The sequence below is a fragment of the Callorhinus ursinus genome, unplaced genomic scaffold (genome assembly GCF_003265705.2).
Source record: "Callorhinus ursinus isolate GAN/ISIS: 27379988/994484 unplaced genomic scaffold, GSC_fseal_2.0 scaffold117, whole genome shotgun sequence".
In the NCBI taxonomy this organism is placed as follows: Eukaryota; Metazoa; Chordata; class Mammalia; order Carnivora; family Otariidae; genus Callorhinus; species Callorhinus ursinus.
Genome location: NW_027397179.1, coordinates 526176 through 550517, shown reverse-complemented (window position 1 = coordinate 550517; position 24342 = coordinate 526176). Strand labels below are relative to the sequence as shown.

General features: G+C 55.8%; 1 protein-coding gene and 1 long non-coding RNA gene across 2 annotated transcripts in view; one reads left to right on the top strand and one right to left on the bottom strand.

Moving 5' to 3' along the window:
- BCR (BCR activator of RhoGEF and GTPase) overlaps positions 1-23853 on the top strand; it is a 119570-nt gene extending 95717 nt beyond the window's left edge. The window contains exons 15-23 of the mRNA XM_025857288.2: positions 2160-2257; positions 4122-4253; positions 16280-16339; positions 17017-17126; positions 18369-18508; positions 19346-19480; positions 20059-20164; positions 20682-20844; positions 21144-23853. Of these exons, the coding sequence (XP_025713073.1) occupies positions 2160-2257; positions 4122-4253; positions 16280-16339; positions 17017-17126; positions 18369-18508; positions 19346-19480; positions 20059-20164; positions 20682-20844; positions 21144-21233 (1034 nt within the window). The 3' untranslated portion in view covers positions 21234-23853. The remainder of the gene's footprint in view (positions 1-2159; positions 2258-4121; positions 4254-16279; positions 16340-17016; positions 17127-18368; positions 18509-19345; positions 19481-20058; positions 20165-20681; positions 20845-21143) is intronic.
- LOC112812499 (uncharacterized) lies at positions 5684-8097 on the bottom strand. Its single transcript, XR_003205310.2, has 5 exons — positions 7964-8097; positions 6936-7122; positions 6241-6325; positions 5938-6040; positions 5684-5790 (listed from the first exon to the last, which is right to left on the bottom strand). It is a non-coding gene; the product is annotated as an uncharacterized lncRNA (long non-coding RNA).
- Positions 23854-24342: the final 489 nt, after the last annotated feature.

Genomic DNA, 24342 nt, shown 5'->3' with positions numbered 1-24342 from the left:
CTAAAGAGAATTATTCCCAGCAAGACACCTGATTCAAAAGACTAGATGTCGTATCATTCCACATGTCAGAAATTTCTAGAAAAGGCACAGTTTGGAGACAGAAAGCCTGGCAGGGGTTTCCTGGGGCTCAGGTGAGAGGAAGATTGGACTGCAGTTGAACCCAAGGGGCCTTCCTGTGGGGAGAGGGCAGTGTCTTAAAACAGTGGCAGTGCTGTTTTCACAAGTGTTTAAATTTACTAAAAATCCCCAAACTTAAAACAGATGGGTTATGCAGTGTGCAGATTATACCCCCATAAAGTCATATGGGGACTTGATGTAAAAAGTTTTTGCAATTGTTATGTAATTGCTCCCCTGGGCACACCTGCCCCACGCCCCCCTCACATAAATGCTGGTGTTTTCCAGGGTTCCATCTGGGCCTTCACTGCGTTTACTCCCTCCTTCCTACGCCCGGGGACCTTTCCATCAACAGCGCAGATGATGCCTGGCTCCTGCCTCTCCATCCCCACTTTGCTCTCCTGGGCCCCTTCTGTTACCTTTCCATCTGTGTCCTCAGCGTCCCACGTTCTAAATTCTGCATCCCCAAACTGAACCTATCACTTGGGCCCCTAAACTTGTTCCTCTTCTTTTTTGTCCTGCCCCAGTGAGAAGTACCACCCTCCACCCCATGGCTGGGCCAGAAACCAGCATCTGGTTTACTGGTCATATCAGTAAGATGACACTCTCCATCAGTGGAGTTTCCTCGTTACCGCTGGCTACCTGCCCCACCCTTCATCCGGACCCTGGCAGTGGCCTCCTCCCTGGTCCTTACCTCCGCTCCCCTCCATGCCCCACAATTCTTCCAGCACGGAGCTGTTTTCAGTGCCCTGCCCTGGCCTGCAGCACCCTTTGCCCCAGTTAAGTTGGTAAACTCAAACTGCGCAGGTGGTAGGCACTTTCCCCAGCGCCACCCCTCTCTGTGCATCGTCCTTCTTGTGGTAATGGCACATTCATCTCTGCCCAGGTCACCAGCCGTAGGGCTCTACTCACATAGAGGCTTTAGTCAGGGTTTGTCATGGGACCAAGTGAACACATGTTCTGAGAGGTGCTGGTTCAATTGCACCACGGGGTGGAATCATTGCATGAGGTGCAGGGGCTTGTGCTAGCCACTGGTGTGTTGTTTTATTTTAAAAAGAAAATTAAGGGGCCCCTGAGTGGCTCAGTTGGTTGGGCATCTGCCTTCAGTTCAGGTCATGATTCCAGAGTCACAGGATCAGGCCCTGCATCGAGCTCCCTGCAGCAGGGGGTCTGCTTCTCCCCTTCCCCACTCATGCTCTCTCCCTCTCACTCACTCTCTCTCTCTCTCAAATAAATAAATAAAATCTTAAAAAAAGAAAATTAGGGCCATTTTTTTTTCTGATTTTGAAAATGTCAGGGAACAAGAATTCCTGTGCCCCTCAAGGGTCCTTTCAGCTGGACTAAGAACCACATTGACATGAGACCAGCTAACAGGAGAAAATTCAGTTTAATAGCGTACACACGGGAAATCCACACGAACATGGAAATTATAGAGCTAGTCAGGCAAAGCGAGGCATATGTGTCATTCTGAACTAAGGAGAAGGGGGTAGGGGTCGGGGAGTTGAGAGGAAAGGAATGCATATCACAGGGCAATAAGAACAGATGTTTGGGGATGCCCAGGTGGCTCAGTTGGTTAAGCATCTGCCAGGCTCCTGGGATCGAGTCCCTCATAGGGCTCCTTGCTCAGCGGGGAGCCTGCTTCTCCCTCTCCCTCTGCTGCTCCCCCTGCTTGTGCTCTTGCGCGCGCTCTCTCTCTCTCACAAATAAATAAAATCTTTAAGAAGTAAAAAAAAGAAAAAGAACAGATGTTTGCCCTGCCATACCAATGGGTGACTCAGATAAAATTTATTTCTGCTCGTAACCCTTATTTTGGATCCCTCCATCTAGATTCTTCTATGTAGTTAAGGCACCCCTCCATCTAGATTCTTCTATGTAGTTAAGGCAAGGTTGAAAGTTCCTCTTCAGCTCAGAATAATCTCCATGTCACAGTGGCCCATCTTGGGGCAGCCTGCCCTTGGCCCCCTACAAAAATAACCCCTGCTCTTATAGAGAATGCGGGTAATGTGGAAAATCGTGGTCACCTTCCCTGTGTCGCCCTTCCACAGATCTGTACTGCACCCTGGAGGTGGACTCCTTTGGTTATTTTGTGAATAAAGCCAAGACACGTGTTTATAGAGACACAGCGGAGCCCAACTGGAACGAGGTGAGGTACTTCTGGGCACGTCTTGCATGCTGGCCCTGGCAGGCAGGCCAGGATCTTGTCCTGGGGGAGAGTCTGAAACACCCCCCCCCCCCCCCCCCACCCCCTAGGGCTCCCTGATGGCTTACCCCCTCCGCGCCCACCCCCCCAGCCCCCACACCCCTCCCCCGCACAGGCGCTGCCACCAGCATTCCACCAGCATGCCGGGAATCTCCTGGGAGGAGAGGGGGGACTAGTCCAAGAGATTTTATCTCTGTTCTTGAGAATCCACCACCCCCCCAATCACAAAGAAACAGCCTATTTTGCTGGAGAAGCTTTTGGAAAAAGGAACTTAAAAGGGCTTTTTGTGCTGCCTTTGTTATTGCTTAATGTTTACTTGGTAAGTTTCCATAGTGTTTTTCCTCAGAAGTTGGAATGAGCCCTGTGATCCTCTTGGTTTCTGGAAGCCTGGGCTTTGCCAGCCGGGGCCAGCATAGGGACCTGATTTCCCTGTCCCCAGGTGTTGGGTTTGTATAGTTTGCTGCTCTGTTCTCCTTCCCCTCGGAGAGCTGTTGTGTTAACTCGCTTACCATCTTGCCTTGAGCCTTTGGGAGTACGGGAATGGTTACAGAGTGGCCAGTATTGATGAAGTCCCCAGATCTGTGAGAATGCCATTTCCCAGTCTCTGGAGCAGCTGTGGCCCTCAAAGGCCTCATGCTTGAAGATATGGGTGGGGGCATACCTCCCAGCCCCCTGCATATGCAGCAGCTAAGTCCCACCTGGCTGCCTGGTCCACCTCGAGTCGTGTGGCTCGTGAGCACCCAGCTCGCCTTTCTTGGTGTGCCCTACTCTGATCATCAGACTCGATGCATTAGTAGGACTGGGGCACGGGGAGCCCATAGGATTGCCCGGGCATGATAGCCCTTGGCATCCCTGCAGAAAGGGTGGGGGCTGCCACGGCAAGGGAGCAGCACAGCCAGACGGAGCCACCAAAGGCTTTGCAGGGAGCAAGAGGGCCGTGACTGACAGGGGCAGTGAGGGAGGGGTCCTGGACACAGCACAAAGAGTTCCGGTGAGAGCCGGCTGTGGAGGCTCAAGGAACCAAGGCATGGAGGGTTCCAGACCAGCAGGTCCCCTGGTGGCCGGCCTGCGTGTGCATCTGGATCGTCCAGGGGTGTTGCATGTTCCTGGCATATGCGCCCTCCCCACCCCGATGCGGGCTCAGAAATCTCTCCTTTTTTCTTTTCTGTCACCCTCTTCCCATTTCCCCACCACAAACCTGTGCCTGCAACAGCACTGGTGTGAAATGCAGAATTTACTGAAGATATCCTGGGGTAATGGAGGAGAAAGTTAACACCACACATCCCACAGCAGACTCCTCAAAAGCCTACAGGAACAGTTCTTTCCTCTCTCCTGTTATCACCTCCCTGGGTCGATTTTTTTTTCCCCCTTTCAAATAGACTGACTTTTTAGAGCAGCTTTAGGTCCAGAGCAGAAAGGACAGAGATTTCCCACATACCCGCTGTCCCCAAACATGCACAGCCTCCCCCACTAATCAGTGATCCTACACTGACACATCATTATCACCCAAAGTCCATAGAATATCTGCTCTTGTAACCAGCACCTCTGAGCTTCTGATGTAGGTGGTGTGGGGACTGTCCTTTGACATTCTGGCTTAGGGAGTTTGGATCAGATGTTAGAGGCATTCAGAGCTTCCAGAAGCATCCAGACTGGGCCACATTGGGGTGCTCACAGGGAAGTAACTTCTGAGGGTCTTCGTCGCAGGACTAAAGCGGAGAGGGTCTCGAGGCATGGGTCCTCGTGGGGCAGCAGGGAAGCCACTGGACCTGTCTGCTAATGAGACTTTCCTTCTTTCTTGGGACTTCAGGAATTTGAGATCGAGCTGGAAGGCTCCCAGACCTTGAGGATACTGTGCTATGAAAAGTGTTACAACAAAACGAAGATCACCAAGGAGGATGGCGAGAGCACAGACAGGATCATGGGGAAGGGCCAGGTCCAGGTGAGGCCACCACCCTCCTCTGCCCCCTGCAGAGCCCCTCTGCGCCCCCTCATATACCTGCCCCTGGACCTGCCCACACCCTCCTCCGGATGTTCCCAGTTCTTTCCCCAGTTGACCTTCTGGGACATGGAGATGGCCTGGCTCCAGGGGTTGGGGGCAGGTGCCCCTGGACTTGCAAAGGGACCCTTACAGGTCTTTTCCTGCCCCTCTCTGTGTTTGAGTGTCTATTATATCCCATCTTGTCCCCAAAGGAAGTTCAGTTCGGCTTGTTCTCACAGCAGGGGCCTCAGTTCCTCCATGGCCTTGTGCTTCCTGTGGCTCACCTATGCAGTTCTGTGCCCCATTGGGGGGAAGCCCTGATATCCATGTTCCTTACGGGCCTCTTACCAGACCCAGCCGAGCAGGTTCCTCCCTGCCCCGCCCTAGGGGTGGGCACTGACTGCTCCCACTCCTCTCCGACCCTTGGACCCTCGGGTAAAGCCCCCAGCAGAAGTGGGCTGGGCATTCCAGGTGTCCGTGGGAGAAGGGGGCTCTCCATGAAGCCCCGCCTCCCTTCTCTGAGGGCAGGAAGTAAAATCCTTTTGTGCTGAAATACTGAGCAGCAGGGATGAAGGAGAGGGAGGGTGACTCACCCCTGAGTAATTTCGTCTTCTTGGGGTGGGGGGGCGGCACGTGCTCATCCTTCAGAGGAGCAAGTCCTCACTTAGCAGGGGCTCCAGACCCCCTCTCTGTTTCACCAGGTTCTCAGGTTCTGGTTCCCCAGGTTTTCACAGCTGCCTAATTTCCCACCCTGGAAGCTTATTAGGGAATTCAGTGGCTCAGGGCCTCCAGGGACACCCCCCCCCCCCCCCCTCCCTTGAGACCAGGTCTAAAAGCAAAAATGCTCCTCTGACTGCCTTGTACCTGCCCTCCCCGACCTGCCTTCCAGCGGACACCACTCCATACCCCGCACCTTCCCAGGAGAACAGGCCCAGGGCCTCAGCCGCCCCCACAGACAGGACCTGGGGCTGGACTCTACTGAAGTCAGGGGTAGAACCGGCCTGGGGCAACACTCCAGTGGGTCCACTAAAGTTTGGGATGCACACTGGGGATCAGTGGGGCAGCCTTACCTGGCATAGGGAAAGCAGGATTCTTGGCCCCTCTCTCAGATGGTGTAACTGGGGTGCAGGGGGTTCCCAAACAGACCAGGTTCAGCTACTCAGCGCTGATAAAATCCAAAGGCAGAGAGACGAGAGATGGTGAGACAAGAAAGGGATTTACTTCAGCGAGGCCACCACCGGGAAAACAGCAGGCTAGCATCTCAAAGACGGTCTCCAAACTGCTAAAAGTACTTGCAGGTTTATAGAAGGAAAGTGTGGGACAAAGGTCGGTGGGGGCCTGCAGGTGGGCAGTGAAGGTCAGGTGGAGCATTGTCTTGGGGTCAGTCACATGGGGTCTTGCCGAATTCAGGGCAGTCCTTACTGCTTGAGGGGATAGCTTCGGTTCTCATCACGGGTTGCTTTGCCCGCAGGGTCTTTTGCCTGAGTTAACAGATAAGCTGGAAAGAAGAACGTAGTCAATGAGGAAGTGTGGACTGAGGTTGAGATGAAGGTGGTTGAAATCCTCTGTCAACGGGCATGGTCTTTGAGGGCCAGCTGCTGCTGATCCAGGGCCACCCGGTGGATGTCCTGGACCTGGGTCCTACCTGTGGCTTAGATGCTGAGGGAGAAGGGGATGGTTCCTCCTTGCTCCCCATCAGCCTCGTACACCATTGAGCCAGTTGTAGGGGTCTTGGTAGCAAAGGGCTTCTGGATAGAAGAAACAGAAATGCAAGCCAGTGCTTTTCAGCTGTTCCATTTTTGGGGTCCTATCCAGGGATCTTTGACAAGCCAGGTCCCTTCCCCAACCATGAGCTGGGCATGGGTCCCACCTTGACAGATGCATGTGCCCACTGCAAAGTTGGGGTGGTGTCTGGGGGGTGGCTCGCATGCTAAGTGCGGACACTCACCATTCTGCCGCTCACGTGCCTTGACTCCCCAGTGTCCTTGAGATCCAACCCCATATGTCCACGTAGATCCCGTTCACCTTCTTGGCTTGATAGGGAAGCCCATGGATTGAGTCAACCACATCAAGGGGCTCTTCTGCTCTTAATGGACACTAAGGGGTTTCCCAGCTTTCGCTGCTCTGTGAGCAGCTGGTGCTAGACATCTTTGAGGACTGACATGTTTTGGCGCCTAGTGGGCAACAGTCACAGCTCGGGCCCTTTGAGTTTTCAGGCTCTGCTCTGCTGCTCGACAACTAATGTGTTCCCCTTGCTCCCCCTCCCCTCTCCACGTTTGCATCTGTCCCCAGCCCCGTCATCCCTCCTGCACACCCATGCCCTGACCCCCGTCTTGCAGAGAGCCCCACGGCAAGCTAAGGATGCACATGGACTGGGTGTCCGGCTCCTTTTTTCAGTCCATCACACAAGACTAAGGGAGGCTCAGGGCGCCTGGGTGGCTCAGTTGGTTGGGCGACTGCCTTCGGCTCAGGTCATGGTCCTGGAGTCCCGGGATCGAGTCCCGCCTCGGGCTCCCTGCTCAGCGGGGAGTCTGCTTCTCCCTCTGACCCTCGTCCCTCTCATGCTCTCTCTCTTATCTCATTCTCTCTCTCTCTCAAATAAATAAATAAAATCTTAAAAAGGGAGGCTCAGATTCCACCGACCTTTGACTCGACTCGTCCAAATCCTCCAATGCGAGAGTCCCGGGGGGTGGTAAGATTTGAACCAGGGCCTCTGAGCACTGTCACTGGGTAACCGGGTGGCTCAGTGGAAGAGAGAAAAGAAAGAGGATGCTCATCCCCTTCTTTCATTCCGTCAGGCCCTCTCTGGAAACCCTTTGCCATGACACTACTGGATATGAAAAAAATATTCCTTTATGAGCATAGCCTGTGCTCTTAGACACACCGGGGGTGCCACGTGAGCACCCTGCCCCGTCCCGGGGAGGAGGAGAGCAGCGGGGTCGTGGGGGCTGGCTTGGGGCATCTCCGAGCTTCAGCTGTTCTCTACCCCTTTCTGCCCTCTGACCCCAGTCTGCATTTCCCCATGCCGGCACTCTGAGGGGTGCTCCTCAGCAAACACTCTCCCTTCCTGTTCCTTCCAGTAGCACAAGATAGGACAGGAGCGGAGGATGTGGGCTCCATTAAAAAAAAAGAAAGAAAGAAAGAAAGCAATTGTACATGACCTTGTTAGAACGTCAAGGTTGACTATATTCAGCAGGATACAGGTATAGGGACCACTGCAGTGGGGTTTTGCAGCAGGGGAGAGAGATGGAGCCCAACTCTGAATACGACAAGGAGAGAGGGAATTTATAGCCAAGGAGCGGGGTGTGGGGGATCATCGGTTGGAAGTTACTAAAGGGAAACAGCAGGGGTAAGGGGGGATTCTGGCTAAACCAACCTAATGGGTTCCTTGCTGAAAGCAGGCTGGGGCAATCGGACATCACCCAGGGGTGGTGGGGAGCAAGGAGTCTGGTCACTTATCAAAGGTAATCAGCTATCAAAGATATCAGGGTGGTTCTTGCTAAAATTGGGCGCTTGGGGACATTCCCAAGAACGAGGTTTGGTTAGAAAACAACTCGGAGGAGCCTGACTGGTGTGGCCCAAGGGAGACCCTCTGTCCACTCCCTCAGCCCCAGTGCACCTCCTGTGAGCTGGGGCAAGTCGTCACTGCCCGGATAAATGTATTTCCTCACGTGTAAACTGGGGCCAGGGGCCATGGAGCCGGGCGCGGGGGTCTTCAGTGGCCACTGCTGCTATATTACTCAGTGTCGTTACTGTTGGTGGAGAAGGCGGACTCTGGTTCCACCCCGTCGTCCGGGTCTGCTTCCATGGAAGAGCTAAGTGAGTGGGAAGCCTGGCCGCTGAGCCATCATTAGCCAGGAAGGAATCCCAGCATGACACAAGGTCCGTTTGTGACTCACACAGAGTAGGCAGTGGCTGGCCCTGCCCCTGGAGACCCCCATTCCCGGTGGGGCCTGTTTATGAGCTGGCATCCCCAGGAGCAAGAAGGCAGGAAGTCAGGGGAGTAGCGGTGATGGCCCCCTATGGCCCCAGCCAGGCCTCCTTCCGCCTCCCCCCACCCCCCACCCCCAACACTGGGGCACACCTAAGGGAGGGCGTCCAAGACTCTGAGTGAGGGCTTTTCCCACCAATATCAGGCCCCTTCCAAGTATGCCATGTGGGAGGGACATAGAGCCCTGCCTGTCCTGTTGCTGGGGTCGGGGGGGGGGCTGGGAATAGCATGGCCTTCCTCCCTCCCCCAAGTGCTTCCCACCCCCACACCCAATATGTACATTGACTCAAGCTGAGTGTAAAGCCCTTCCTGTGAGGTGGGGAAGGTGCAGCACCCCAGGAGTGTCTACGGGGGGCCAGGGAGAAGTCTACAGCTGACCAGGAGGGCAGAGGCCGGGCAGGCCCCTCCGAGGGGCCAGGGATGGAAATCAAGTCTCCAGCAAAGCTGCTCACACACCTGCCTGGGCAGAAGGCATCAGAGTCATCTGGGGAGCTAGGTCCCAATTTCCTGGGGCTAGATCAGTCAGTTTTCACTCCTCGGCATGGTACTGATGAGCTAAGGGTTCAGAAACCACCAGTCTGAGTCTCAGGTTACAGCCTTTGCTCCTCAGGTGACTGGCCAGATCCCCACTTCCCCTCCTCGACGATGGAATCTCCGTGAGAGGAGGATGGAGGGCTCCCCCTCCCAAACCCAGGATGGGTGAGTTGGTTTGTTCAGAGCATCAGGCCATACTAGACAGAAAGGCAGAAGGACATAGTGTATATATGTCCCCAAGCGCCCAATTTTAGCAAGAACCACCCCCTGATATCTTTGATAGCTGATTACCTTTGGTAAGTGACCAGACTCCTTGCTCCCCACCACCCCTGGGTGATGTCCGATTGCCCCAGCCTGCTTTCAGCAAGGAACCCATTAGGTTGGTTTAGCCAGAATCCCCCCTTACCCCTGCTGTTTCCCTTTAGTAACTTCCAACCGATGATCCCCCACACCCCGCTCCTTGGCTATAAATTCCCTCTCTCCTTGTCGTATTCAGAGTTGGGCTCCATCTCTCCCCCCTGCTGCAAAACCCCACTGCAGTGGTCCCTATACCTGGGACACGGCCCTGGGGGTGCCGGCTGTCCAAGAAAGAGTCATAGACTCGCAAACCTGAGCCCTTACGTGCAGACAGGTGCACAGGGCCCCACTGGGAGTCTTCTCTGAGCCAGCTCTTGAGTCTGAGCAAGCAAAGCCATCCCTGTCCATCACCAGACACCAAGAGCCCACGGTGCCACCCTAGTGATCAAGGGCCTCCTACATGCCAGGCACCAGGGACCCCGAGAACAAGAAGATATCTGCCCCTGTGTTTCACAGAGCAGAGAGTCTCAGGAAGGAAGGAATGCTGCAGATGTGCCGAGAGCCAGAGCAGGCCATGACCTGGAGTGGCTGTGTGGCTGGGATGGCACAGTTATTTTGGGGGAGTCAGGGGACAGAGAAGTCTTGACAGAGTTGGGGTCACTGGGTCTGGGGCTTCAGGGGAAGGATTTTCCCAGGTGGAGATGTCAAACATCCTATGCTCTGAGCAGAGCAGGACCAAGGAGTGATGGGAATGCACCTGTTGTGGCAGAGCTGGAAGCTGGCCAGAGTAGCCTGACCGCGTGCCGCGGGAGTACGACGGGGGCCTGCAGGCACTGCCCGGGGGCTCCAGCACATCCTAGGCCAGGGGCTGGGACCAGCATCCAGCAATAATCACCAGATTCATCAAAGCCCAGGGAAATTGGAGCCTTGCAGTTATTAGGAAGTCCTTCCTTCCATCTTGCCCTGCTCTCTTCTCTGTTTGCAAATTTTCTATGTTGCTAAACCCCCTCCACCCTGTTTCATCTCAGCGATTAACTTAATATCAAATCCTAGAATTTTGTCTTCTCCCATTTCTCCTGATACTTTGCGAGTCTAGCTGGGCTTACAGCTCATTCCAATGGGATCATCAGAGTTGTTTGTTTTTTCTTTCTAACATTTTTTTGTGTGTGTGAGTCTTGGATGAGGTTGGGGCCTCAGGTTCCTAGTTTGACCCTTGCTTTATTCGAAGCTGGTGCTTGGGGTGGCCGTATGTGGTTTCCCAAACTCTGCCAGCCTGGGTTGCTTGCCTCATGCGTGGAAACCTGGTTGGATACAGACCCGACAGGTCCACCCAACTTCTAGGGGTGCCCTGACACCCACGCTCCAGCCCTCACCAAGACCCCACTGTGATGTCTACCCACTCGCGGGCAGTCCCCTCATTCGCCCACCCAGGTGCCCCACAGCAGCTGTATGAATGTGGAGATGCCACCAGCACTTGTACACGCATGACAACCCGAAACCGGAAGGAAGCCAAAGTGTCCATCAGCTGGTGGGTCCTTAAACCAAGTGTGGTATATCCATACAGAGAAATATTATGCAGCCATAACAGAGGAAGGACATTCAGACACACGCTACATGGATGGACTGTGAGGACATTGTACTAAGTGAAATAAGCCAGACACAAAAGGATGAGTAATCTATGATTCCACTTACAGGAGGTACCTAGGACTGGGGAATTCCTAGGGACTGAGAGTAGAGCAGAGGTTCCCAGGGGCTGGGAGGAGGGTGGGGTTGGGGAGTTACTGCTTCATGGGGACAGTGTTTGGGATGATGAAGAAGTTTTGGAGGTAGATGGTGGTGGTGATTGCACAACATTGGGGATGTACTTAATGCTACTGAATTGTGCACTTAAAAATGGTTAATTTTATATTATATATATATTTTACCACCAATTTTTAAAGAGTTAGCATGTCCACAGGGTGCAGGGATGGACATGGGAGCCCAGACTCAGGGACTTGCCCCCTTCATGAAATCCCCCACCACCAGAGGGACAGTCAGTCCCTACACCATGCGGCGTGGTGGGGAAGCTGCCTTCTGGAGCCTCAGCACCCTCACCTGGAAGAGGGCAGATGTCTGGCTCTCGGCAATCCCCAGTGACTAAATGCTCAGTCTGTGCCAGTAGGCATTGCAATGCGTCTGTATTAAAGATGCCTACGTTGTGTATCCTGTATACACGTATCTTGGCACGGGGGTACCACAGCGAATGAAATAGACAAAAGCTCTGTCCTTGGGGCTGGTACAGGAAGCAGGCATCAACCAAGATAAGAATAAGAGCTGTGGTCAGACAGACAGGAGATGGGGTTTGGGGAAGATGTGGTTTTCAATCAGGTGGCTGGGGACAGCAGATACTGTTACAAAGGTACTGAGAGACCCAGCTTTTCATCACCAGGGATTATCTCAGGACCATGCCCATTCCATCCACACAGCCACTCACTGTGCCAGGGCGTCCTTTTTTGGGGGGGGAGGGATGCCTTCCTGGGTGCCTGGGTGGGGGGTGGGGGTGCTCAGAGATGAATGAGACACAGCCCCTGTTGCAGGTAAATGAGCAAGGGGAGAAACCATGTCACCTCTAAAACTATCTTGGAGAGGTCCAAAGGGTCTCTTGTACCAGCCACATAAAATGGGTGATGATTGTGTTTAATAAACATACGAGGAAGACTTTAGGCTCTAAAAGTTATGAACTTGTAAAAACACGTGAGCAAATCCTTCTTGTCCAGATCCCCCAGGATTTGCCCTGAAGAAGCGTACCTCTGTCACTGTGAAGAAACTGTGGCCGTGGGACCTGGGCCCTCCTTGGTCTGTTGTGGTCCAGTTTGGGACCCTGTATCTTTTTTTCTTCAATTGGCTTGCCAAACAGTGCCTCCATCTTAAGTATACAATTCAGTCATTTTTAGTAAATTTACACAGTTGTATAACTCTGACAATCCAATTTTAGGATATTTCCATCCCCCAAAACAATTTCATCATTCCCATTTATAATCGCCCACTGTTCTTACCCCCAGACCCAGGCTGATCTGCTTTTGTGTCTGCAGATTTGCCCATTCTGCATATTTCATATGAACAGAATCATTCTGTATTACGCAGTCTTTCGTGACAGGCTTCTAACACTTAGCACGTTTGTGAGGGTCACCCACATCGTAGCAAGTGTCGGTTATGGCTGAATCATATTCCATCGTACATATTCATTCACCGTGTTCTGTTTATCCACTCACCAGTTGATGGACACTTGGGTTTCCAGCTCGGGGCTTTTACGGGTAACACTGCTGTGAACGTGTGCACACAAGTCTGTGTGTGAACGGATGTTTTCACTCTTCCCGTGTGGAGACCTGGGGGTGGAGTTGCTGTGTAGGGCAGCCAAGTTTAGCCCGGGGAGGAACTACCCTACTTTTCCAGAATGGCTGCAGTATTTCATATCCCCAGCGGCCGTGTTTGAGGGCTCCCGTTTCTCTACAGCCTCACCAACACTTGTCACCACCTTAGATGTCCTAGGCAGTGTTCCTTTATTCATTTAAGTGATGCTGGAGCCTGGTGGGGATCAGAGAAGGGCAGCAAAGAATTAAAGATGTGGACGCTAGAGCTCCGGAGAACAGACTGTAGCCATCAGAGCAGAGACGAGAGACCAGATTTCCCTCCTGCGGGGATTTCCCCGGGCGTCTCTCAGAAGACCCATTCCAGGGAGTAGGTTACAATGCACACATGGGAAGCTGGGCGAAAAGCCCTGGGGAAGCCCTGCCGGGCCATCCTGGGCCGCTTCCGTGGGCACAGAGGGAACGGGCATTGCCTCCTTTGGACGGTTTAGTCCTGCCTCTAGGGCTGAGGGCAGCGCCTGGTCCTCAGCAGAGCCACCCGGGCACATGGGGACGACCATCCACCAGCCCCACCACCCACCATTGTTCCCCCACGTCGCCCAATCCCGGGGAGACAGGCTGGAAACCAGCCCTTCCTCCAGAGAACACTGGGGGTGAGCAGACACCCCCCCCCATCCCACCCAGCCCCCGTCCCCCAGCCCCCAGCAGCAGCCACATTCCTTGCCGAGACCTTGAGACCCGGAGGGGCCCCCATGGGCGTCTGGAGTGCCATTTCCTGGTCCTCTGCGCTCAGTCATCTATTTTTCCAAATCCCAGTCCCGGCTTGTTTACTTCTCTGGTCCTTTAAATAGCCACACTTTTGAGAGCGCGTGCCAGCCTTGAACGTCACTCGGGGCCGGACTGCACCGAGCCTCGGGTCTCATCACCATGTTATTTTTCGTGCTGCTTCCGCTCTGCTCGGCACACTCTGTTCTTTGGAGCAGAGCCAGCCCGGGGCCAATCTTTCCCACTGGAAATGCCGCGAGTCCTGGGGGCTGGGTTGAGGAGCCACCCGGCAGCACCGTGGCCCAGGTCTGCACTCTGGAGGCCAGCTCGTGCCACAGCCTCTGGCGCCAGGTGGCGACGGGGCCGGACATCGATGGCACTGAACCCCCTCCCCTGGGCTGGCTGTGCTCTGGGGGGCCGCGGGATGTCTGCTCTGAAACCAGTCAAGACAGTGCATGCTGCTATTGGTGTCACTGACTGGGCGGTACAGGCTCGGGGGTGGGGGGGGGGTGTCCCTAGAGCATGTCCAGCCATGAGGCAGGCTGGCCAGGCAGACACATGTTACTCAGTGTTTCCAAATGCGCCCACAGGAAACCAGCCACTTAAGAAGGAAGCTTGGCTTTTCTGGGCTTTAAAGAAAACTGACTTGGAGTTCCCGTAACCAATAGGCTGCTGGTGGGGGATGGGGCTGTATTTTCCAAACACACACAAAAAAGGAGAATCCAGGGGCGAATGGAAACTTTGACCTTGGCGAGCCAGGCTGCAGGGGCGGGGCTTCCCAAGAAGCGTGGTCAAAAGGCAGTGGAGGCCAGGAGCTTGTCACACTGCTGTCCATCTGCGCGCCTGTCCAAACACGCTCCTATCTAGCCACATCGGCCTCTCAGAAGAGCAGGGCCAAGGATGCGAGAGACGCCATCTGCCCCCGCCGCCATGCAGGGCCTCCTACAGTACTTCCATCCCAGCCGGGCGGGCCGGGGCCGGCTGGCCTTGGCCGAAAAACACTTGTGTGCTCAGGGGACCGCCCTGTGGACCCACATCCGAAACCTCGTGTGCAAGGGCAAGGTGGGCAGACGGGTATGCCACGGTTTCCCGGGTGGGCCACGTCGGCGCAGGGTCCCCTGGATGTGCTGCTCCATCGCTCTGCTTGGCGGCTGAATCGAGAGAGGGGGGCCCAGTGATTACCATTCCGGGGAGGGAAAGTGAAGGGGGTCTCTTGCTGAAGCTGCTTCTGTGTCTCCCTTTAAGGAAAACTCCCAGGGGCAGGGAAGCTCTCTCTTTCCTTAGGAGCAGGAGGAACGGTGTCTGTCCCCTTCCCTCCTAGACAGCCAGGACACAGGAGTTGGGGGTGATAGGCTGGCAGAGCACCCACCCTTACCTCTTCCCACCACACCTGGTCTGGTTGAGAGCGTGGGGCCCCCGCATCATCCCGCTCCTGCCACCCCTGGAAGAGGCTGTTTCCCCAGCTGGATGCCTGGGACTCACTCTCGCAGGAAAGCACCAGTTGGGAGGTTTCCTTTTCTGAGTGGTTTGTGACTGCTTGGTCCCTGCTCACAGGCCCTGCCCCTCAGGGTGGGGTCCCTGTGGCCCAGGAGTCTAGCCCCTAAGAACCTCCTGGGACCCTACAGTCTCAAGAGGGAGATGCTCTGCCACCCTTTGTTTTTCTGTGTTGTTCTGTGTATACATTTCAAATCTTTGGGGATGTTAGCCAGTAGGCCCTTGAAGGGGAGGTGATGTCCCCCCTGCCCCCCCTCCCCTTCCAGGAGTGCCTGTGCTGAGCCTCCATGCCAAGCAGTGTGGGGAGAGAGGCTCAGGTTGCACACACCTGAAAGGTAGTGGCCGCTGCACCTTCTTTCCTCTCCTGCACAAGGCCCACATGGCTCGTCTCTTGCAGTGGATAGCTACGGGACACATCCTGAGCACCCCTCTACACCTGGTGCTGTGTTCAGTACCGTTGTGTGTGTGTGTGTGTGTGCACACACACATGCACAAGTTTGTGTGTGCAGAAATTGAGATGTGCAGACCCCCCTCTCAAGTGGTTTGTCTAGTCGCAGACATGAACCATCACCTGAAGCAAGTGATGAAATCCGGAAGGCCCTGCATGAGGAGCGCCAGGTTATATGATGTCAGACAGTGGCTCCCTAACCTGGCTTTATATCTGAATCCCTTGGGGAGGTTTCTAGTTAGGTGAATCCAAGATTCCCGCCCCCTGCCCTGAGCTGCTGGTGCAACTCTGGGGTAGAACTCCGGGAGCTGTTTTTTAAACAAGATCTTCCCAGGTGCTCATTTGTCCCGCCCGACCACTAGTGTGGAATGTGTGCTCCCCAAAACAGGGGAGATGGAGCCCTCATAGATAGGGGCCCTTGGCCTGACCAGGAAGGTCTGAGGACTGTCGGGTGAGATTAAGCAGCATGGTCCCGCGGGCCAGCGCTCAGACAGTGCTCAGTGGGGTGGAAGCCGGAGGGGCTGCAGAGGGCCCTCCAGCCACCATCACTCACTGTGTGATTTGGAGCTGGGCTCTGGGTCCTTCTGGGCCTGACTCTGAGCCAAAGAACTGGCCTGGACTGGAGACCCCTCCTGCATGGGCTCCTACAGCTAAACCACGTAGCACGCTCAGGGGGAAAACTGTCCCAAACTCTTCATTGGCACGCCCTCTGAAAGATGGTACTGAAATTGGGTTTCCCAAAATACGTAAGCCGACTGCTCAGCCTCCCTGCACTGCACATAGCACCTGCAATGGTTCGTGAGGGGGAGCAAGATGACCACCAGCATGGACTTGAACTCCCAGCGGGAAGGGACAGAGGGAGGAACGGGGCCCCGAGCCATGAGCCTGGGACCTGTGAAGCACAGATCTGGGAGCAGGAGGGCTCTCAGCTCCCAGGAGTTTTCTAGCAAGTTCTCTTTCGGGACCCCTCTTGGCCTCCAGATAGAAGTGCCAGCAGAGGTCAGCTCTAATTCTGACTTAGGTGTGGAGAAGTCACAGGCTTGGGCTGCTGCCCTGCAGGGTCTCTGTGCAGACCCCAGGGCACCTGCTGATCATAACTGCTTGCTTTCAGCTGGACCCCCAGACCCTGCAGGACAGAGACTGGCAGCGGACCGTGATCACCATGAATGGGGTAGGTTGGTGCCTACTTTTCCCACAAGATTAGGGTGGCCCTGACTCCTTCCAAAGCAGTCAGAAGGAGGCTAAGCCTGAGCCAAGTGTCTGAGGTGGGGCATGGCTGGAGGAGGGAGAAGCGCTGCACAAAGTCACTACGGGCAGGAAAGAATCCCATTTGGTGGCTGGAGTGCAGTCCCCAGCCGGGCGCTGAGCGTCCCTCCTTGAACAAGACAGGCAGGACCTTGACCCTGGTGTCTGCCTGCAGAAACAGAGACCCTGATTCATTTTCAGGGTCCCAGAAGGATTTAGACCTTTAAAAAAGAAACAACCAACCAACCAAAACTATTCACACCAGAAAAGGTCTGGGCATAGGTGACAAAATGTTAACATTTGATAGATAATCCGTGGCTTTTTGTTATGTTTTTTTTCTGTACTTTTCCTCTTGTTTTGTTAACTATTAAGAAAGAGAAGCAGTGGGAATTAGGGTTGGGGGCAGTGTCCTGCAAGAGCTAATCCTTAAGTCACCCTGACCGTTCTTGGTTCTTGCTGAGTTGGGCCAGGGACCTGCCTGCACTGGGGTCTTAGCCCAGTTGGTCGGGGAGGGGAGTGATTTGCCAAGCCCCCCGGGCTTCTAAGAACTCGGACTATGAGTCCCAGAAAGTGAGAGCGCCGTGCCCCTGCCTCCCCCTGCAGATTGAAGTGAAACTCTCAGTCAAGTTCACCAGCAGGGAGTTCAGCTTGAAGAGAATGCCTTCCCGAAAACAGACGGGTGTCTTCGGAGTCAAGATTGCCGTGGTCACCAAGTGAGTGGACTCATGTGTCTCTCCTCTCCGGGCACAGTGGGCACCTCCCCTCCCCCAGGTGTTTCTGATAGAAAGAACAGGTGAGGGTCTCCCCTCTCTGTGCGTGGTCCTCTATGCACGAGGCCCCCTCCCAGGCCCCTGGAGCGCTCTGTGTGCTTGGTTGCCTCCCGTGTTTACTGCGAAACTCACCCCTGTCAGCTTAGGAATGTCCTCGCCCCGTTCCTGTGCAGGCGGGCTGGCGGGCTGGCTCCCACACAACTGGAACTGCGCAAGGTCAGGGTTTTCTTCCCTCACTCAGAATCTGTCCCAGTCGGGGTTCCTGTGGAATGATGGCCACCCCAGCCCCTTGGTCAGGTCAGTTGCCAGGAGAAGTCTGTATGTTGGTTTGAGAGCAGTTCGCAAGGACGCAGGCCGCTTCCTTTCAGAATCCATTCACTTCCTCCATTTGGAATCTGGCCGGGCTCCTGACCTCGCTGGTTGTCCAGGCAGGGGCCCACATCAGATGTTCCCCAGACACCTAATTGTGTCCAAACACCATGCCCCGCCCCCAGCTGCACCCCAGCCATGCCCACAACTCTCTGGATGGGTCTGGGCCTGAGCAGAGAGGACTGTGTCAGAGTTATCCCACATAAGTGCTACTGACGGGGGTGACTTGGGAGAGCGCTTTGCTGGGCTCCTGAATCCAGTTGCTCAACTAGGCTAGAGCAAACCCTCCAAACGGCATGTCTCCTGTTTTTGAAGTATTCCTATTCCAGGGTCTTGTATGGAGGTACTGGAATTGTGCATCGTTAAGACATAGCAAATAGTGTTAAGTTATTTATTTATGTATGTATGTATTTGACAGAGAGAGACACAGCGAGAGAGGGAACACAAGCAGGCGGGGGGTGGGAGAGGGAGAAGCAGGCTTCCCGAGGAGCAGGGAGCCCGATGCGGGGCTCGATCCCAGGACGCTGGGATCGTGCCCTGAGCCGAAGGCAGACGCTTAACGACTGAGCCACTCAGGCGCCCCAGATAAAATCTTTAAAAAGGAAGAAAAGGGCCCTAATAAGATGTAAGCAGTGGTAATCGTGAGCTCTCATGGCAAAGGAAAAGGGTGCGGACGGGTCCATGGGAGCCCGACCCCTGGGGCCTTCATCACCCCCACCGCCGGGTGTCTGGATGTGCAGACAGGTGGTGGGTCCAGCCCCACTGTGGCCTGAGCTAGGGCTGCCAGGCACTGAAGGCACTGCCCCTCCCCTGCAGGAGGGAGAGATCCAAGGTGCCCTACATCGTGCGCCAGTGCGTGGAGGAGATCGAACGCCGGGGCATGGAGGAAGTGGGCATCTACCGCGTGTCTGGAGTGGCCACGGACATCCAGGCGCTGAAGGCGGCCTTTGACGTCAGTGAGTGTTGGCCCGGGCAGCGTGGGCTGGGGATGTGGGCGTGGTGACCCATGTGCTTCCCACGGCTTGTGCTGGCTATATTAGGCTCCGTACCTTTCCTTCACATGTTTTATTTTTTAAATGAAAAAGAAGAGGGAGCGGTGGGAGGAGGTTTTGCAGAAGCCCGCTCTCCTGTCTGAACCATGTGTGCACGGCTCCCGCAGAGTTGGACCAGGGGCTTCTGTGGGGCCACCCCACCTCGCACTGGGGTTTGCCCTGCTTCCCCCGGGGTGGAAGACCAAAGCCCAAGAGCCAGTGTGGTCTGACTCTTCGAAGTTGGTGGAACTGCCTCAGTCCCCAGAGGAGGACACGGAGACCACGGAGGCTTCTGGGAGTGGAAGGTGGCAGAACCAAGACTTGGTGCCTGCATGCCCTTCCCTCCCTGGCCCGTGACACCGAGGGCCAGTGGCCACGAGGCCAGAGGCACTGGTTTGAAACTCTAGAATGGAACAAATAATCCCAATATCTTAATGTTATCAGAAGATGCCTGCAGCCAGGTGGTCGCTACAGAGCAGAGCCGCCCAGTCCCTGCCCGGGCATGATGTCTGGCCTCCGCCGGCCTCAGCCCCTCATGGTGGCTCTCCTGCCAGGCCACCCCTTGCCGGCAAGGGAGGGGTGGGGAGGACGCCTCCACTGTCAGAACCACCGGCATGCTCGGAAGAAGACGAGCTGCTGAAAGGAGGGACCCCAAAAGCCATCGGCCTGCTGTGGGCTGCGCCGGGCCGAGGCAGGGAGAGAGAGCGGAGCCCTATTTGGGACCCGTGAGTTGGCCGTGCTCCATCTCCACACTCCTTCCAGATAACAAGGACGTGTCGGTGATGATGAGCGAGATGGATGTGAACGCCATTGCTGGAACGCTGAAGCTCTACTTCCGCGAGCTGCCGGAGCCCCTCTTCACCGACGAGTTCTACCCCAACTTTGCCGAGGGCATCGGTGAGCATGGGAGGTCTCCTCCACCACGGTCCGTGTTTCCGTCCAAACTTGGCCAGTGGCAGGGGGACCGAGAACCTAGCTGGTCCTAGAAGGCCTCTGCCCATCCTCACAGGGTCTCCCGTTGTCCCCATCCCTCCAAGTCCCAAGAGGGGGAAGCAGCCGGTACCACTGTAAACGCACCAGGGTGTGGGGTCCCAGAGGCTCCTTCCTCCTCACTGGAGTGCCCACCCTGCTCTCACCCCAGGTACACGAGGTGATGAGGGAGCTGCCAGGGCCCCGAAACTCCCGCCCTTCCCTCTTTATGTGTCCTTCCATGCTCGGCTTCTCATGCCTTGGGCTCTTCCAAGCAGGAGGTGGAACGGCCAAGCCGGCCAGGAGGGCGGCTCTCCCGCCCCTGGTCCCTGGGGTGCCATTCAGCCCTTTGAGATGCAGAAAAGGCACCCATCCTGGGGGCCAGTGCTGTGCGGGTCAGGACAGTGACGGGCCTGGACTGTCCAGTGCCCTCTGACATGGGCCCCAGGAGGGGCCTCCAGCTTGGCTGTGACCCTGAGAATAGCGCCCCTCCCAATGCCCCGCAGCCCTGTCAGACCCTGTTGCAAAGGAAAGCTGCATGCTCAGCCTGCTGCTGTCGCTCCCAGAGGCCAACCTGCTGACCTTCCTCTTCCTTCTGGACCATCTGAAAAGGTAACCCAAACTCTTCCCCAGGGGCCCAAGGTTCCAGGACCCCCAGGCCGCAAGGCAGGTTCTCTTGTGGCCCACTGGCTCCTGTCACACCCCAGGGCTCCTGGTGCCCTTTTTCCCCACTGCTTGTCTGTGGTTACTCTTCTGCTCTGGGTCCTAGGGACCTTGCCACCCTCCCCGCTCTGTTCCACGGTCTTAAGGGAAGAGCAGAGATGCTTCAGCTACAGCCAGTGGCTGGGCTTTCTCTCCCCAGCAGGTCATGGCCCAGAGCTGGCCCAGCCACCTGCCAGCCTCAGGTGCTCTTTGTCCTAGGCCCCTGCAACCCAGAAGAAGCGGGGTGCGGTCTGCTTTCGGCACAACCGGGGATGGGGGTATCTGTGTTGTGGAGCCAGCCCAAGGCAGAAAGGGGTGGCGCCCACTATCATGTTTCCCGAGCGCTGCAGGGTGGTCTGGCCCCTTTGTCTCACCCGCACCCTGAAGGCCATGTCGCAGTAGCACCCTCTGCTTTGGCCCTCTGCAGGGTGGCAGAAAAGGAGACGGTGAACAAGATGTCCCTGCACAACCTTGCCACAGTCTTCGGCCCCACGCTGCTCCGGCCATCGGAGAAGGAGAGCAAGCTCCCTGCCAACCCCAGCCAGCCCATCTCCATGACCGACAGCTGGTCCCTGGAAGTCATGTCCCAGGTATGAGGAGACAGGCTCCAGCTCATGCCGCCTGACCTCACAGAGGGTTCCCACCCGAGTTGTGCAGGGGAGGGGGCGAGGTGCAGAGAAGGGGACTTGCCTGAGGCCATGTGGCTGGGAGGGGTTGGGAGGACCCAGGCCACTGCTCTTCCTGGGGCTTCTCAGGGCTGGCCTGGTGTTCCTTCGGGGACGCTCAGATCTCTTGCCAGGAGGGGCTCATTGTCACCAGCATACTCTGCAGCTGTGAGCACCCCTCTGAGCCACTTTCCTCTTTCCTCCTCCCTGCTGTGCCCTGGCAGGTCCAGGTGCTGCTGTACTTCCTGCAGCTGGAGGCCATCCCTGCCCCAGACAGCAAGAGACAGAGCATCCTATTCTCCACTGAAGTCTAAAGGCCCAATTCCATCTCCGAGAGGCCGGCAGAGCGGCCTGGAAACCTCCTGGCAAAACGGGCTACCCACAGAGCGGGAACCGAATCTTCTTGAGGAGTAATTGGGCCGCCTCGCCCCCAAGGGCTGGACCACCTGCCTAGAGACAGCTACCCAAGGCAAAAGGCTAAGTGGCCTGGGCAGTTCTGGGCCTGTGGGCCCTTGGGTCTGTGAGCTCCCGCCGGGCCTCAGACTGCGGTTTTCCGTGCTGCCACCAGAGGGCGCCCCAAGCCAGCATGTCCCGGCGCGCAGGCCTGGCCGTGGGACCAGGCGAAGGGAGTGGTTTCTGCGAACTTAACTTATCAGAGTTTTAAAAGATTTCTACTGGATCACCCGTCAGGATGCACCCTCTCCGGGCAGAAGGGAACATGACCAGATTCCCTCACTATCGTGTCTTGAATAAACACCGATGCTGCTTCATACCGTGCGGGCCACAGCCCTGTCCCTGTGTGGGTGGGGGATTTTCAGTTTCCCTGACTTAGAAATTCGACTCTGTATAACAGGGTTTGGAAAAGCTAAGTCAACACTGTGTAGCGTTTGACCTCTTTCACCTCCTTCCTTCTCTTTCTTTCTAGAAGGAACTCTGTCCAGAAATGGGTCTTCCTGTCCTCTAGCTTTGGTTTTGCTGTTCATGTGCCCCTCGGAAAGCAGCGCCCCATGGAGCCATGTAACGTCTGTCTGTCTGTCTGTCCGTCTGTCTGTCCAGGACCGACACCAGGGGAAGGGAGGCCCAGGCTGTGCACTTTATGGCTTCCTCTCCAGGGATAGCGACCCTGTCAGCTGCCTGCTGGGCACAGGCTCTCCTCTTCGGCTTAAAAAGGCTTCAATCTCTCTGGCTTTCCCCAACCTGCCTCCCCCTCTGCCCACACTCTCCCTTCCCCCGATTGTCCCCCAACACAGATCACTTCATTCTCTCGCTCTCTGCTGAACAAACTCAGTAAACTTTTGTAAAAGTTTCCTCTTGGCAGCGACAGCTTGCTGACAGCTTGTTTTAAACTTTGATCCGAATAGCCTTTTGATACTTGAATATTTTTAAGTTTTCTACATAGTTTCTAATTTTTTTCCTAACAGATTCAGATACCTAATACAATATTAGAATGTACTCCACGGACAGTCCGTGTCCCGGCGGCATTTTGTCTTCCTCCACACACCGTCTCTGTCAGGAGCCGGTTCTAAAGTCTCCTGAGCATCGGGAATGGAGGAGGGTTAGGAGCAGGGGGGAGCTGTTCTACAGGCCCGGCTGAGGGTGTGGGGCTCCTGTCCTGGAGCAGGCAGAAGGACAGACACCACCACCACCCCCCCCCCGCTGCCCACCCTTCCTGCTTTCCAAATACCAGTAGAGAAGCCGGGACATTCCTGGTAACCCTCCTGACCACCCAGCTTAAAGAGAACGAGGGAGGCCACTAAGTATTTTGAAGAAACAAATCTATGAACGATTGCATTTTTTTTTTTTTTAAGAGAGGGTTTAGGTCAAAGAGAAAAGAAACCACGAGAAGCCAAGTTTCCATGCTGGTCTTGCAAGAAGAGAGGATGTAGTGAACCAGAGGAGGGAGGTGATGGTGTGACTCAGGAAAAGGTGTTTGCTTGTCACATGATTACACCAGTACCTGGTGGCAATGTCCCATGATCCTTCCCATGTCCTGGGTGGCAGGGGTGGGGGTGAGAGGGCTTGCTGACAAAGCAGCTCCTGCCTAAACTTGCAGCACATGGCGGTCGGGGGGGGGAGACGAAATCTGCCCCCCAACCTCCCCTCCGCTTGTGGACCTGCTGAAGCAGGGGGGGTGGGGGGATGGCAGAAAACAGTCTCTTGAAGGTTTTATGTCCACATACTATATTTCTTTGTACTTTTTTCTTTCGAGGAGAGCAGACCTACCATTTTAAAGTAGTCCTGCTTTCCTGGGGGCGGGGGGGTAGGGCAGGGAGCAGGGTCCTGTGCCCTCTGCACATTTCTGGATTCACTGGGTTTCTCAGGCCTGCTGCTCCAGGCCGCCTCTGGCCTGGCTCCCCATCCCCATCCATCTTAGCAACCCTCCAGCCCCGCAAGGGGAACGCACTTAACTTGGCTTAGAAAATCTAAACCCAGCCCTCGTTTCTGTTCCCCTGGTGTCATGATTTGCATCTGTCGCATTGAAACTGGAAAGCAATATATCAATGTCTGTGCCAATTTTGTTCCCTCCCCCGTCTCCTCCCCCTTTTTACTTTTTATTTATATAGAATGTGTGCTGTTTAATGACGGAATGACCACTCTTTCTCGTGTAGCTGTAAAAGCGCTCTTTTGCCAGGCCACGGGGGTGGCGGTCGCTTTGGGTCCCCGGCCGCCTCTGTGGTCCCATCTCAGACACGGGCCTGTGGGCTGGCAAAGCCGGCATAGGGCGCGTCAAGGCCTAGAGCCCAGACGTGACCTGCCACGAGGCTCGGCTGCTGGACTCTGCCATGAGGAGTGATGCCTTCCTGCCCCTGCCCCCGAGTCTGGAGCCGTGAGCTTGGCTGGTCTCAGCAGCTGCAATTCCTGCTTTGGGCTCAGCCCTCCATATACCACAGTGGCAAGAAGGACACTCACTTACATTAAAGTTACCTGAGACTACTTGTGTCAGTGGTGATTGCTCCATTCAGAGGAAAAGCCACGATCAATCGGCGCCTCTGGGCGGGGCCGGGGTGGGCGGCAGAGCTGGAAGAAGCAGCAGGCGACAAAGAGGGCCCGGCTGCCGCCTAGGAAGGCAGTGCAGCCCAGCGCGGAGAAGCCAGGCCCCGTGGGGCCTACACGCCGCAGACGTGTTCAGACACACGGCAGCCACCGTCCCGCAGAGCGGGATCCCGGAGCCCTGGGGTTTAGGGCAGTGGGGGTACTGGCCGTGTCAAGCCCAGGGCCAGGGAGGCCTCCCGCCACACAGCTGGGCCCTGCACCGGCCTGTCGGTCTCCGTGGTTTCTGCTGGCGCCGAGGTCCAGTGGTGCACGGGTCACTCTTAGCTGCCGCCAGCCTTGCCCTCAGAAAAAACCTGTCCAGCCTACAGGGAAGTTGTGCCCGGGGGGTGGAGACAGGCGTGGGGCATGCGTGCAGCTCGGGAGGAGCTG